At 57.1% G+C, this 14,205-nt stretch overlaps 3 protein-coding genes across 3 annotated transcripts; 2 read left to right on the top strand and 1 right to left on the bottom strand.

Annotated features, from left to right (window-relative positions):
* Positions 1-2,093: 2,093 nt before the first annotated feature.
* On the top strand, positions 2,094-5,774 carry CGCS363_v008450 (uncharacterized protein; the record flags this gene model as incomplete). The annotated part of the gene is made up of 1 exon (XM_036640299.1): positions 2,094-5,774. The coding sequence occupies one exon, from the start codon at positions 2,094-2,096 to the stop codon at positions 5,772-5,774; it is 3,681 nt and encodes a 1,226-aa protein (XP_036494872.1).
* A 1,381-nt stretch (positions 5,775-7,155) lies between these two features.
* Positions 7,156-8,047, bottom strand: RAS (Ras-like protein; the record flags this gene model as incomplete). The annotated part of the gene is made up of 4 exons (XM_036640298.1): positions 7,156-7,397; positions 7,484-7,759; positions 7,836-7,950; positions 8,036-8,047. The coding sequence occupies 4 exons, from the start codon at positions 8,045-8,047 to the stop codon at positions 7,156-7,158; spliced, it is 645 nt and encodes a 214-aa protein (XP_036494460.1).
* Positions 8,048-9,183: 1,136 nt separating this feature from the next.
* CGCS363_v008448 (uncharacterized protein) lies at positions 9,184-9,586 on the top strand (the record flags this gene model as incomplete). The annotated part of the gene is made up of 3 exons (XM_036640297.1): positions 9,184-9,322; positions 9,380-9,474; positions 9,515-9,586. 3 exons carry the CDS (start codon positions 9,184-9,186, stop codon positions 9,584-9,586), a joined length of 306 nt encoding a protein of 101 aa, XP_036494797.1.
* Between the last annotated feature and the right edge of the window lie 4,619 nt (positions 9,587-14,205).

Below are 14,205 nucleotides of genomic sequence, written 5' to 3'. Positions count from 1 at the left end.
ATAATTATTCAAGACATACAACGTGCAAGGCGATGATGCTTTCGAGAACTCGGATGATCTATTCTGCTGGGGGCCCTCCACGCGGTCCTGTCAGCGCCTGAGTTTGCGACGAAGTCAGCTGCAGGGCGATAGCTTGGATGTCATGGAATTGTAGACACGCGGCGATCCTTTCCGACCTTCTCTCAAAGTCGACCACACTGTCATTATTCATGGGTACCTGCGCAGTAGCTCAGTCAGCTATACGTTTTGGTTCAGAAAAGAGGGATATGTGGTGGGAATAAGAGAATTGGGTAGTGAACAGAGGCACGTAGTGGAAAGCATCCGCAACCAGAGCGAGCGACACCGTGCGGAACCCGACGGTCAGCTCGGCGACGAAGAAGCTGGCTTAGATGGCGATCGTGGCGATCAAGCCCTGCTCCTTCGTGATATTGAGGCAGGGCATGGCGGGGATGTGGATTCTGCGCGCTCTCTCGAAATCGGGCAGAGGGGTTGATGTTTTGATTTTGAGTAGCGGCATGAATCACCATCTGCGTCTTCTTCTACTTAAAGATGTACTATTCCATCACAAAAGGGTCCCTCTACGTCATCAGCATGGTTGAGATGATATCAGTAAAGGCTGGAGCAGGTTGGCGAACGCTTCAAATCATGTTTATCGAATCTGGTTTCTTTGTTACCTTGCGAACATTTACATCTCTTTGCAGTCCCCATACGCATCTTACTTCCTATGCCCTCTGACAATTTCCTGTCTCAAAGACATCTAGAAGTTCTGATTCGTTACAACTGCACCAAAAATCATGAGCATGAACGGTGACGCTGTAGCTTAATAGCTCGCGACCCTAAACCCACCCTAGATATCAGATTTGGCTACTGACCATGTAACAACGAACACGATGCTAGTAATGAGCACCAAAATCGACAACACGATGCTTATCGTCTTGCAATGCCATGACTCCTCAAATAGACGCCCCACCCGAGCCCAGGTTATCCGGCTCGGCGGAGAGGGGAGTGTGCATCTTCATGGGGACGCAGTGGACTACGAGCCTCTGGAGGTGTAAACGTTCGTCTGTGTGCTGCGGAATTTGTCCTTGGTTCCGGGACAGGTCCACGTAGCATGGCTTTCAAATGCCGGAGAAGCTTCGGCTGAAGACCCGAGAAGTCATCGTAAAGTCTTTCACCACATATCTGTTCCTGTTGGCATTGGTTGATTTTAATTGGAAGATGGCGAGCTTTTACGCACACAAGTCTAGTGGATTATCTCGGCCCCAAACGGTATGGGAGCCTCCCAGAGGAGGCTCAACCAGTTTGGCGGAGCCCTCCGGCATACATCCTTCGTTCATGGTGTTACACATCATCCTCTCGGGTGTCCTTGCCCAACCTGGCCAACGCACCTCTCACTGAGGTTCTCATCTGTCCAACTCCAACACTTTCCATCTCGATCTCAGCAGTGAATACCTGAATCACATAGGCGTTTTTGAGATGCAAATGATTTATTCATAAATACAAATAAAGCCGGGCTGGATCGTCGCACAAGTTTCATGAACATAGCCGCCGTTAGTAGCATCAAAGCCATCGCTTTACCGTCCAAACCTCAAAGCCGATTCATCACAGCGATGAAGGCATTTCAATGGCAGAATCGAAACGAATGAAAGGCTCCTTGAGCCCGACTACACAGGGAGCCTCCGAATGCTTTCCTTGACCCGTATCCGTCGAGGTGAGCTGGCGACAATAGGCACAATCAACATTGACCGACAAAGGTGCCATAGCCCGTGCTTTGTCCTAATTCGGGCCTCCATGTCAAGGCCTGAGAACCAAGAACGGGTGTATGCTACAAGGGAGCGCAATAATGTTCCTTGCCTTTGTCCAGTACCAGGATCGTGACGACGAAAACTTGCCCATGACTGCACGGAGGATGTAGATAAAATGACCTGAGGGGGCCGTCATACGTTGACAACCTTTCCCGTGAGTTTGCTATAGGCCCGTTTGCCAGTTCTCTTTTCCTTCGTCACAGATATTGCCTTACGTTGAAAAGCATTCTTAAAGACTTGTGAAGAGACACTGATACTTACCCCCGTCAACCGCCCAGAGCGTGTGACATGTCCCGTCGAGTCCCAGACACCATCACCCTTCCCACTTGGGAACGGGACCCAACACCGCCGAGCCCAGACAGCTCCCCAGAGGTGCAGGTCCAGCCTCCACGTCAACCAGATCCGCCACAGCCACAACATGAGAACAACTACAACAGCGATCCGTGGGCTGTGGATGGAGGCCCGCCGCGCCCGCACGCTTGGAACCCGCCGGCGAACTCACCTCCGCAAAACCAGCATCAAAGTGCCTATCCGGATCCGTATCAAGCACAGCCTGCGAACCCGGGTTATTATGATGCTCCGTACGGTTATCAGCCGGCGGATCCAGGCCAGCAGGCTTATGTCGAACCGGGAGATACCCTCAATCCCGTCGCTGGGGGCGATTTCGGCCAGGTGCTGCAAGATGCGAACGCAAATTACCCCCTCGCTGGGCTGGATACGTTCCATCCTGGGATGTATCAGCAACAAGTTCAGCAGCAGCAGCAGCAGCAGCAAATCCAAGGACAACAGACCCAAGGGCAACAGCAACAAAACCAGCAATTCAACAACCCAGCACAGCAGCAACCGCAACCGCAACAGCAGCAACAGCAACAGCAACAAGGCCAACAATACAATAAATCGTGCAGAAACTGCCTACGCCTCAAGAAAGGCTGCAGCGGCAGCATTCCCTGCACAAGATGCCTCAAACTCAAGAGAAACTGCATCTTCGACCCAAAATACTCCAAATCCCAGCGCAAACGCATGCTGGAGGACATCGCCAGCGGCCAAAACCCCCAAGACGACGACGACGACGACGAAACAGAAGACGAAGACGGCCCTCCAGCCCCCAAGCGCGCAAGAAAACAGATGGGCCCAGACGCAAACGCCGTCTTCGTCCAGGCCCTCCAGCGCATCCGCCCGCAGCTCTCAAACCCGGACAACGGCTACTGCGACCACTGCCTCGCGGGCAACAACGAGGGCCGCGACTGCGACGCCAACCACGCCGAGCAGATCGAGTGCTCGCAGTGCACGCGCTTCCGCAACCTCGGCGACCCGAACCACGTGTGCCGCGTGCGCGGCGGCGAGTACTGGCAGCGCCGCTTCGAGAACTCGCGCCCGACGTACCCGACAAACCTGCCCGAGGCGAGCAGCTGCGTCGGCTGCAAGGAGCGCCGCAACGCGGGCTTCACCAAGCCGACGTACTGCGACATCGACCCCGCCGTCAAGATCGGGTGCACGCAGTGCCGCAACGAGGGCCGCCTGTGCGAGGTGTACAACGAGCGCCGCGCGGACGGGGATGCGAACGCGCCGCCGGTGCAGCCGTGGGAGCAGATGTGGAACCGCCCGATGCCGTACGACGGGGAGCTGATCGCCGGGCGGAGGCCATGGTGGCGGCATACATGCGGCGAGTGCGTGGCCGAGCTGTCGAAGAAGAGGAGCTGGACGCCGTGCTCGTGGACGAACGACGTGCGGCTGGGCGAGTATAAGTGCCTGACGTGCGTGGAGAAGAACCGGCCGTGTCTCGACCCGTGGACGAGGCGCGAGTATACCAATCCGTATCAGTGGCCCGGCCCGGGCAATGATTTACTCTTGGCTACTGGGGGGACCGTCCGCCGCATCGGGGATAAGAGATGCACCAATTGCAAAGTCACCCAGTACACCTGCGGCGGTATGGAAGGCCAGCCGGACCTTGCGTGCACAAAGTGTACGTCGTGGGGCCTCACCTGCATCGTCGAGCGGGACGGCAAGGAGGTCACCCTGCCGCACCCCGACCGCAAGGCCATCGGCTGGCGGCGGACCACGACCGACAAAGGGCACGTCTTCCACGCCTGCACGGAGTGCCGCCACTTCAACCGGAACTGCGACCGCAAGAGGCCCTGCGACAGCTGCGTCGGCGCCGGGTCAAACTGCGACTTTCTCGCGCCCGGCACCAGCGGCGGTCGCGTCCCCCGCGACGCGGTGATGGGCGGCGACTCGGCGGATTACTACATGGCGCTCGGTTACGGGCCGCAGGGGGTGCACTCGGCCCGGTGGGGCACGCGGCCGGATGCGCTTGTGGGGCCGAATCGGCCGAGCTGGATTGTGCAGGAACCGCCGCCGGGGCCACCTCCCCGGCGACAGGAGGCGATGTATCCGGGAATGGGGGTGATCTCGCTGCAGCCTACCCCGGCACCGGTGCCGGCACCGGTGGTCGCGCCGCCGAGGCAGTTTGGGGAGGAGGTGGCTCCGGTGAGAAGAAATCCGATGCGGTCGGCAAAGAACAAGCCCGCGGCCGCGCAACCACAAAAGCCGCCGAAGAAGGTACGCATCAAAGCCCCAAAGAAAGCGCAGCCTCAAGCTGCCTCGCCAGAGGCTGCGAGTTCCTTCCTCGAGGGGGATACGACGCTGGTCAACACGCCAGAGCCGGGGAACAACAAGTTGTTTGGCGACAACAACGCCGCGTTCGAGGCCATCAATAACGGCGAACTATTCGAAGACTGGCTCGGAGACCACGCCGACCAAATCTCCCTCGCCTTCAAGTCCCCGTCGCAGCCTCAGATCATGCCCCCCTTCGAAGGGCCCCCGCAGAACCTGGAGCAGATCCAGCAGATCGTCGGACAGGATCTGGTCATGACCGACGCGGACGCCGCGGCAGTCGCCGACGCCGTGATTGACCCCGAGCTGCAGAAGATAAGCAGCCAAGCTGTCGCGGACGACAAATACCAGGGCATCATCAGACAGCACGTCTACCAAGCAATGACCACCTTCATGCAAGACAACCGCTTCATGCCCGTCGAGCTCAGGAACATAAAGCCGCCCGAGTACACGACGGATCTCCCCGCCACCGCGCTCGTCCCGCCCCCGGCGCGGATTCTCCTGCAGCTCGAAAACGCACCCGCCAGCGCCGAGGAGGCCAACCGCATCCCCCATGCCAGACGGCCCAAGAACGAGTGGGACAACCACGTCTTCAACAACCTCCTGCAGTGGAAGCGGCCCGTCTGGAACGCGCTCGCCTCTATTCCCGACGCCGCCAAGCAGCTCGTCACCGTGGACAACCGCAACCGCACCTGCGAGGAGTTCGACATGCAGCCGGTCACGGGCAACGTCTGCGGCGCCGCCGTGGCCAACAACGCCGCCTGCGAGAGCCTCGAGCACATGCCCGCGCGCCCGGCGCCGTACATGGTCTGCGACGGCTGCGACCTCAAGACCCGGCGCAGCCTGTTCATGGGCACGCAGCCGCTCAACCGGGCCGAGTTCCTGCGGATGCGCGCGTACGCGTGTCGCGAGTGTTCGGACCGCGAGAGGCAGACGGCGGACTTTGGCGTGGTCGGCAAGCCGGAGCACCCGGTCACGGGATGCATGTGCGCCGAGAAGCTGATCGGCCGGCGCGTGTGCATGCACCACCGGTTCCGCATGGCGCGCGAGATGATGGTGCACACCATGTTCACGTCCGAGTGGGCGCTGACGAACTTCGGGCCCGACGCGTGCTTGTTCTGCAAGCGCGGGGACGACGGGCACAAGGCCGCCAAGACGGTCGACGACTTTATGCACCAGAGCCTGGTGTATCTGTGCCTCAACTGCCAGGGTGTCGTCGTCGAGCCGTGGACCTCCGAGTTGAGGGACGGGATTGAGACCATGCTTGGGAACATCGAGCCGATGACGATGGCCAAGCAGGTTTGGAGGCCTGAGGGCGCGGACGTGGCACTGTTGACCCAAGCCATGATCGTGTAGGCGGACTGCGGTGGGCTTGCGGATTGGATTTCCTGAAGGACCTGTATATGGAAGGAGCATGGCGACAGGTTGACTCTGGGCGGAAGAGACGCCGTTGGTGTGTCTGGGTCACGATTGGGTAGGAGGGGGGGTTTCCCACGGATAGACTTGTTTTTTCCTGCGTTTTTGTTAGTGATACCACCATGGCGGTGAGTGATGAGACTGGAGGCTTGCATTTGTGTTTCGGATGATGGTGTTGGAAAAAGAAAGTAATCCTCGTTTTTTCTGACAATTTTCTGGGCTGGCGGTTGGTGTCTCGCCGTGTTTTGCAGGCGGGAAGGCGGCCGTTGAGATTTACTCGTATGAGGTTGGCTGCATTAACTAATGAGGCTGGGCTGCGCAGGTGTGAGTGGTTGAAACTGACATCGGAGTTGTTGAGAGGCAGGCTGAGAGCCACTTCAACGACCTCGAACAATGTTGTCGGTCTTGTCATCACTTATATCCATCTCCATTACCGTACTTCACTCTACGGTCGTTAAGATGGCTGCGCAGATTCACATGTTGTGAAAGTATGAGATGGGAGCTGTCGCTCTATGCCTCACCTCAGCACTTGATCTTCACAAACAACACCAATGCTATTAAAGACGGTATTCTAATATCACAAGACTTCTTACTCGCATCAGGGCGTACACCATAGCAGCTATGCCGTCTCGTCAACATCACATAAACTTCAAAGCAGACGGAACCTCTGGCTCAACTAACGACAAGGGAATTTGTATGACTTGACCACTGACTCTGACCTCGAAAACCTCGCGGTGTCTCGGAAGAAAGAAGAAATTACAGGTATGAAAAGAGAAAAAAAAAAAGGAGTACCGATATAAAGAAGAGACAGAGACAAGCCGATGTTTGGTCTCAAAAAGCCCTCCCAGTGCGTAAAGAATCTCGAGTCCGCCCCTCGCGAGGTCTTGCGGCCAACAATTTCCGGGCCGACGAACCAACATGTCCGTTACCCTATTTTTGCCCTCCATGGCTCCTGATGAGGCCTCGCCAGAGGACCCTCATCTCCCCACGCCATCATCGTACAACCCAGGTGACAAGGTCATGTCCATGAAGTTGCCCTTGAAAGAAACGCGTTCCAAAACAGTGCAGCAAGTCAGAACCCGACTCCCCGTCCGATGCAGCACAAACAAGTTTTTGATCATTGAATCCCGCGTCAACATGTCTTCTCGAGCCCGACTCTCCTGGGCCAGCTTGGACCGCCCGAGAGTCCAGACGGAGAAACCGTGCGTTCAGCATTTGCCAGCATCCACCGGCCAGTCAAGGTCCAGGTATTTTCACGTCCGTGGCCGCTCAGTTCGCCACTACCCCTCCCGCTCTCTGTCCGCAGTCGTGAGAAAACCGCTCACATTATTACGCACTTGGAGCAGCATCCTGCTTCTTGCTCGCCGCCCTCGACGTCCATGGGCTTCGGTGGGCCGTTGATGCCCGAGGCGCCGCCGCTGCCGGTCGAGTAGCCTTGCATCTCGCGGTTGTATCTTCGGATCTCGCGAACAATGTCGTAGAAGGCCTTGTCGACGTTGATGCGGGACTTGGCGGATGTCTCGATGAACTTGCAGCCGAAAGACTTGGCGAGAGCCTCTCCCTCTGTTGTGATGGTCAGTTGCCGATCAATGTAAAATTGGGATGAAAAGGATGCAGCGACGCGGCGCAGCAATAAATGAAAATCGTACCTTGTCGTGTGACTTCTCTCTCGCCCTCCAAATCGCACTTGTTTCCGACGACGACCATGGGGAAGTAGTCCTTGTCCTTCACTCTCAGGATCTGTTGCTGGAACGTGGTGATTTCCTCGAAGCTCTGTCGCGACGTGATGGAGTAGACCAGCAGGAAACCCTCGCCCGTTCTCATGTACTGCTCTCGCATAGCAGAGTACTCCTCCTGGCCGGCGGTATCGAGAACATCGAGAAGAGCGACCTCCTCGTCGATGACGCACTGCTTGCGGTAGGAATCTGCGATGAGGGTGGCGATGTTAGCACGCGATTGATTCGCGGTCGCGTATGGGGCTCAGAGCGACGAGCGACGCACCTTCGATTGTCGGGTCATATTCGTCGACGAAATGACTCTGGATCAATTGGATGGTCAAGCAGGATTTACCGACACCACCGCCGCCGACGACGACCAGCTTGTACTCCCTCAAGAACTGCGAGCAAGGGCAACGGGGTTAGCGAGCGATCTCCGGGGCGAGAGAAGGGAGGCGACGGGGCGCGACGACGATGACGACTCACCTTGGAGGCCATTGTGATGTGTGGTTGTTAATGAGGATGTCGGAGATGACGACTTGGTATCCTCGCGGCGTTTGTTGATGGCTTGAAGCGCAGATGTTTTGGCGACGCTGGAGTCCGGATGGCAAGTCAGGAGGAGCCAGGCGGATTGGGGAAAGGACCAGATGGCGATCGATTTGGCAACTGGACTCTTTGACGGATGGTCTCTTTCTTTCTGTTCGGTCCTCAGACGGGTTTGCAGCGAGCGAAACGACGGGTGGGAATCTGGGACGGCACAGGCCGGATTGCGAAGTTTAAAAGTGAAACGACGAGGTTCGATGGCAGGAATCCGGGACTGACAGCAGACAGTCTTTCGAGAAGGAGAACGAGAGAATGGGGTGGTGTTTCGTTGCTAAGGGGGGCTTTTTGGCAAAATGTGGAGATGGGGGGAACGGGTCGGTCCAGTGTCTGGTCGGTCCAGTGAGAGAGCAGAGAGGAGAGAGAGCGAGCGAGGGCGATAGGTGAGGTACCTTACCTAAGGTATCGCACTAAGCGGGAAGTGTGGCTACCCAGGGCAGCCCCCTCCACTCCACTCCACTGCCAGGTGCAGCTCACCACTCTAAGAGCTGCTAGGTGCTAGGTGCTAGGTAGATACCGGGGTACCTGCTCCTTCCACCCTGCCTGCCCTGCGAGTGTTCGCTGCTGCTGCTGCTGCAAGCTGCTGCACGGCGGAAATCGCAGTGTCCTGGGGCCTCTTTCCCTACCTAGCACCTACCTACCTCGCGGCAGCCAGCGGGTACCTTCCCAAAAGCCTTGACCTGAGTTCCGCTGCCCAGCTTCCTTGCTTTTTAGGCCCTCCCACTAAGGTAGGTATGATGATGTACCTTGCCTTAGATCGTCAGGTGGGCAGGTACTTCCATCATTCCATGTTCCGACCCCAGCATCCGTCCGTCCAAAGCCTCCCTCTCCCTCTCTGTGTCGTCCACTCCCTCCTCTCCTCTCCCGTCCTGTCTCTCGCTCGTCGCTCTCTCTTTTCCTCACCTTGTCCAGAAACGGTTCCCTGTCCGTCTCGCTCTCGATACAGTACGGTACCGTCTTGAGACACTGGGCTCCTCTCAGTCAGTGTTAATCTTGCAGGTTTCTGTGCCCCCCTCCTCTTCCCATGAGACCTCATGAGACGAGACGGCAGACCCAATGCGCGCGGCTTCTGCCACACCAAGCGCTGCTTCGCTCGCTGCACCTTACCCAGGCACATTGACTTCCTATTAGTCGCTGTCTCGCCCCTCAAGTCAGATTGGGTAGATGCTGTTGGTCGGCACGCCCTCGTCGTTTAGCGCTGAGGCTATGATTTGACGGCTACAATTGCAGACGGTCCAGGCACGCTCGAGGCGCACACCCACCACGCACACTCGCACATGTGCAGTGCAGCAACAGCTCTCCTCTCACCACTCGCTGCTGTCGAGGTAGGATACACCAAGCTATGGGTACATACCTGACGGATATGTGACAATCGATAGGCATCTGAAGGGCGGAAGCGCTATTGCGACCATGGCGCCAACAACAATGCCCAATTGACTGAGAGCTTGCATGGGCCGAGCTCCGAAGAGGGAGGATTCAGGATTGGGAAAGGGGGGCTGGCCACGGATGCTGGCATGGGAATGAATGTGAATGGAACATTGGAGATGCGAGATTGGGGGTTGAATTGCCAGTCACTGCCGAATGCAACCGCGTGTCGCCATGCTGATGCATGGCCTGCCATTTCCAGATGAATCAGAGTGAGAGGGCCACCAGAAGAATTGGACGATTTGCAGTAGGTACGGGTACCGAGATGGCTCGAGTGGAAAATGGCATTTGACGACCGGGGATGAAAAAAAAAAAATAAAGAGCAAAAAAAATAAAGGGACTTTCCTGGGCGAGTTTGTCGCGGCGGGCTTCTCGTGCAGTAGCGTCGGCAGGAACAGGGGGGGCCTGGAACCATAAAAAGAGGCCCGGCGCAGACGCCTGCAGACTAGACTCTCATTCAGCGGCGAAAGAGCGAGGGGGTCCAAGACTCCCAGGGGGGGCGCGCAACGTGAGTTGTGTGAGTGGGTGACTGCGGTTCGCGCAACTCGAATTGGGAGATGCGAGTGAGAGAGGTGAGAGATGGGGCATCCCAAGGCGCGTGGTGATGGACCAAAGACAGGGTCAGATGCGGTACGTACCGATCTGGCAGGGGCCCAAGACTCAATGAACTGCAGCGGCAATTCCAAAATCGGGACAGGGGGCGGAGAGGTGGGGGTATGCGCTTATCAGACACATGCCTACTGTGGTGCTCTGTACGTACACAGTATTACCTTACTAAGGTATGAAGTAGCGTCGCTAGTATGCATCTAACAGCTGTTGAAATCGATAATGCAGCCTGCCGTCTCTTCACCCAGATCGCGATGCATGGAAAGAAGAGACAGAAGCACCCTCATCCTCAATGATGCAACAGACACTCTCTCCTGCGGGTGACAACGTGGCGCGACAGGGACTGGACTACGCACTCGGATCCGCCCCCAATTCTTCAGTCATCTCATATATGTCCCCCGTCACCGCGACACGACAGCAGTTGCAGCAGTACGGAATCCAAAAAGACATATCGCATCCAGTCGTCCTACAGCCCCACCTTCGCTGATTGCTTTAATAACACGCGAGGTGAGGTGAGGTGACCTTCCTCGGTTTCTGCCTCCGTTCATCTCACTCTACTGGTGACAGAGAGCGCTCCTCATTACCGCCTTTTCTTGCCCTCGTCTGGGGTGCTCCTTCGCTTCGACTTTACCCAGCGGCCTGAGTGCCACCTGGAGGAATGGAGGCAGCAGAGACGAAAGGGAAGAATTGCAACCTGATACGGCTCTCGTGCGACCTGCACGCACTCGCCCACCGAATCACCCATGCCGGAGCCGTCTCGTCATGGCCAGCATCCGTCTTCCAGAGACACCCTGCAATACCACACACAAAGAGCAGCTGCGATCAATTCTCTATCATTTGGAGGTGTTGACCATTGCGGAGTACGGATAGAATGAGGAAACATTCATCCAGGGCTCAAGGGCTTCCCGACCCCATCCACTCTCCCGTGCCTTGTCGATTGGCGATGGCCTGGGGCGGGAGGTCGGGGGCATGGCCGTATGTAGCTAAAGGGGCACCTGCCTTTATCCCCGGGCAACTTGGGTGTGGATACCTCAAAGAAGAGCCTTCCCTGCCATGTCTTCCTTCCCTGTCTTTTCTTCCTGCAGCAGCCAGGAGACGAGAGCTCTGACCAAACGTGCTTTCCATTTTCAAGCTGGCACTGTGCGTACAGTGTGTCACAGTGTGACGCGACTTCCCACGTCGTCTCGCCCGGGATCACTGATGCAACTTCTCTCCCGCTGACCGCGGATCAACACCACGAACAATGATCCAAAACCACAATGCTTGACACCAGTTCAGGGGCAGCCCAGGCCAGACCTCCATCTCTTGCGGTGGTGGTGGTGGTATCGCCGGCTACATCGATCGAACCCTCCCGAGGCAAGCGGCAAAATACCAAGTAAGGTATTGGTGGCTAACCTTACTTTGCACACGAACATGAGCCAAGTTCTGGAAGCACAATCAAGGCTCGACTTTCCCAGGTTCGCCCCAACATCGTCCAAGTTCGCCTTGTCGGCCCCTTGGCCATCCTGGAAATCTCGTCAAAACCCCCCTCGCCGTCGCCAACATCTCGAACCTTGTCCGCTGTCTCTCAATGCGTAAAGAGCCTTGGGAGCCCCCAACAAGCTTCAACCGCTCCCTGCTCCTCGTCCCCGGTACCTGCGCCAGTCGTTGCTTGCTTCCACTCGAATCGCCACCACCTGGACTACGGATCCATCTGCTTGCATCTGCTGCTTGCCCTCCTTCTCAATCTCGCACCCTCACCTCACCAACTGAGCCGCCCTCTGCATTCCCCACGCCCACGTGGATGTCCGTTGTGCGGCTGACAACCGCGACAAGGTTCGTCACTCTCGTGTTGCCCACCCACGGCTTGCGCTACGAATATTACACGATCCCGCCCAGGGCTGGGATGCCGTCTTACCGATCTCGTATGTCAACGGGTGGCGATCGTGTTTGCCCAGCCCGCCTTTGAAGCCAGCCTCATTCCAGTCATTCCTGGCCTGTCATCCCGAACCGGCCCCTCGTCAGAGACCGACAAAGACGGCTTCGTGCCGACGGCCTGCTTCAAGCCCTCGAGCCGCACCCGGCAATGTGACAAAGGAACTTCCACGACGTGCCACGGCTGCAAAGATGCAAGGGACGACGCGTTGGAACGCTCAACACGCTCGCCGACTCTTCCGCATCGCGTGCCACAGCCCGTCTGAAGTTGCCTTGTGTCGATGCGACGCGGACGGAAATGCAGTGCAACTATTTGATATGCTGAGCGTTGTCACGTCGCGAACGACTGCCCGTCGTGAATGAGATTACTGTGCTGCCTCGGGCAGTAAAGTCTGAATGCGGCCACTCGAGCAAGACTCGCGAGGCTTGGATCTGCTCAGCCATCGCCCCTGACTGCACCGCAGCATCAACACGGCCGCATGCGGTCGAACCGGCAGAAGGGAGAAGAACGAAGCTCGTGCAAAGAGGACAACCCTCCTGCATCGGAGGCCACTAGCTGTTGTTCCAGGCTCCTGGCTTCTATCATGCTGATACCAATCCACGCCATGCGGCGACCATGTCCATCACCAGAAACACCAGCCTTTGATTTAATATCAAAGCCGATGTTGAAATTCGATACCGGAGTCGGCTTACAACGCCGGACCTACCTGCCCACCTTCGGATACCGTACGCAGCCCCACACCACACGGTACGGCGGCGGTGATCTACACTTCGCATATGATGCTCTCGGTGCCCGATGCCTGTCATCGACGGGGTAAATAACTGCAGCCATTCAACTTCCCCCAAGCTGCTGCAGTTAATTAGCGAGCCATTCAAGCTGCCCGTTTCAACGGCGCGACAGAGCATGGGCTGCTGCACCCCATACAACAGAAGTGCTGGGCAGATTCTGTCATAATTCGTAATGACACAGAGGTCGAGCGTGCGTCTGCTCAAAGCCGCATAGAAGCAATGGCGCGTTGGAGCGTGCATGGATTGTCAACGTCAGTCTGGTAAACCTTCGCCGCAACAAAACCTCAAACTCCAGACCGGAACTGTGTAGCCTTCAATGACATCCATGCGGCCATCCATCCGGATATCGGCCATTTTCGCCTCGCCCTGACATCTCAACTTTGCTGTGCTTGGCTGCCAGAACGCCTTGACTGCGCTGCGACTCTCGTCAGACAGCCGCCAGCCACGCCTCGTGAGCCGTCAGATCTTACAAGCCGTCGTCCATGCGCCGCCCGAAGGACGTCCAGTTCGGTGCGCGCTTGCTTTCAGACCATCGAGCTCTGTGATCGACCATTCATCACGATGGCGTCGTTGACTTGTGAAGAGTCAACAACCCAAAGCCAAAGCGCCGGAGTCCATGATCCATGGCGCCTTCCATGCGTACGGCTGCTTTTCCATTACTAGCCATCACAGCCGGTAAGATAGCGCAGATCAAGACCTCGAGCCTGTCGAACAGCATTCGCGTCGATCTCTCAAAAAGCTGCGCTCAGGTCTCTTCCTTTCGCCCTCTCAACAACTTTCCCATGCCATGCCTTCAAGTGGAGTTACTAGGGGCAATCTCAGGCCATGGAACTCTCGGCAGCCATCTGGGGATGACTGTGTATGTAATGTACACCCGAACAACGCTGCAGGTCACCACAAGCATGGGCCGCTCGCCATATTAAAAACCCTCTATCTGTCGCCAGCCGCGCTCCACGAAGGATTATCTAATGAAACAAATGTCTTTGAGCGAGCGTTGGCCCACAATCTCTTCGTTTCACAGGATCCTTTAGACATTTGACAACATTTTGGCCTGGACAACACTATCGCTGCCCCGGATTCGGGCGTCGGCACTAACACGAAGAACGACCTAGCGCACTTTTCGAGACGACAGGGCCTGCTGAGATTGCGTTGGCTTCTAGAAGGCTTGGCTCTAAGATCAAGCCCCAAGACGGTCAAGGCCGCGACGGATTATCAGGAGCACTGCCATATTGATAAGCCCGACGGACAGGAGGCGTCCAGAGCTGCCACGCCGTCCTTTCGTCCGCTCCAAGACCGTCGCCCAAGCATCGGCCTGGCCACGA

This window comes from Colletotrichum siamense, assembly GCF_013390195.1.
Source record: "Colletotrichum siamense strain Cg363 chromosome Unknown KSG_Cg363_contig05, whole genome shotgun sequence".
Classification (NCBI taxonomy): domain Eukaryota; kingdom Fungi; phylum Ascomycota; class Sordariomycetes; order Glomerellales; family Glomerellaceae; genus Colletotrichum; species Colletotrichum siamense.
This window is presented reverse-complemented; position numbering and strand designations above follow the sequence as displayed.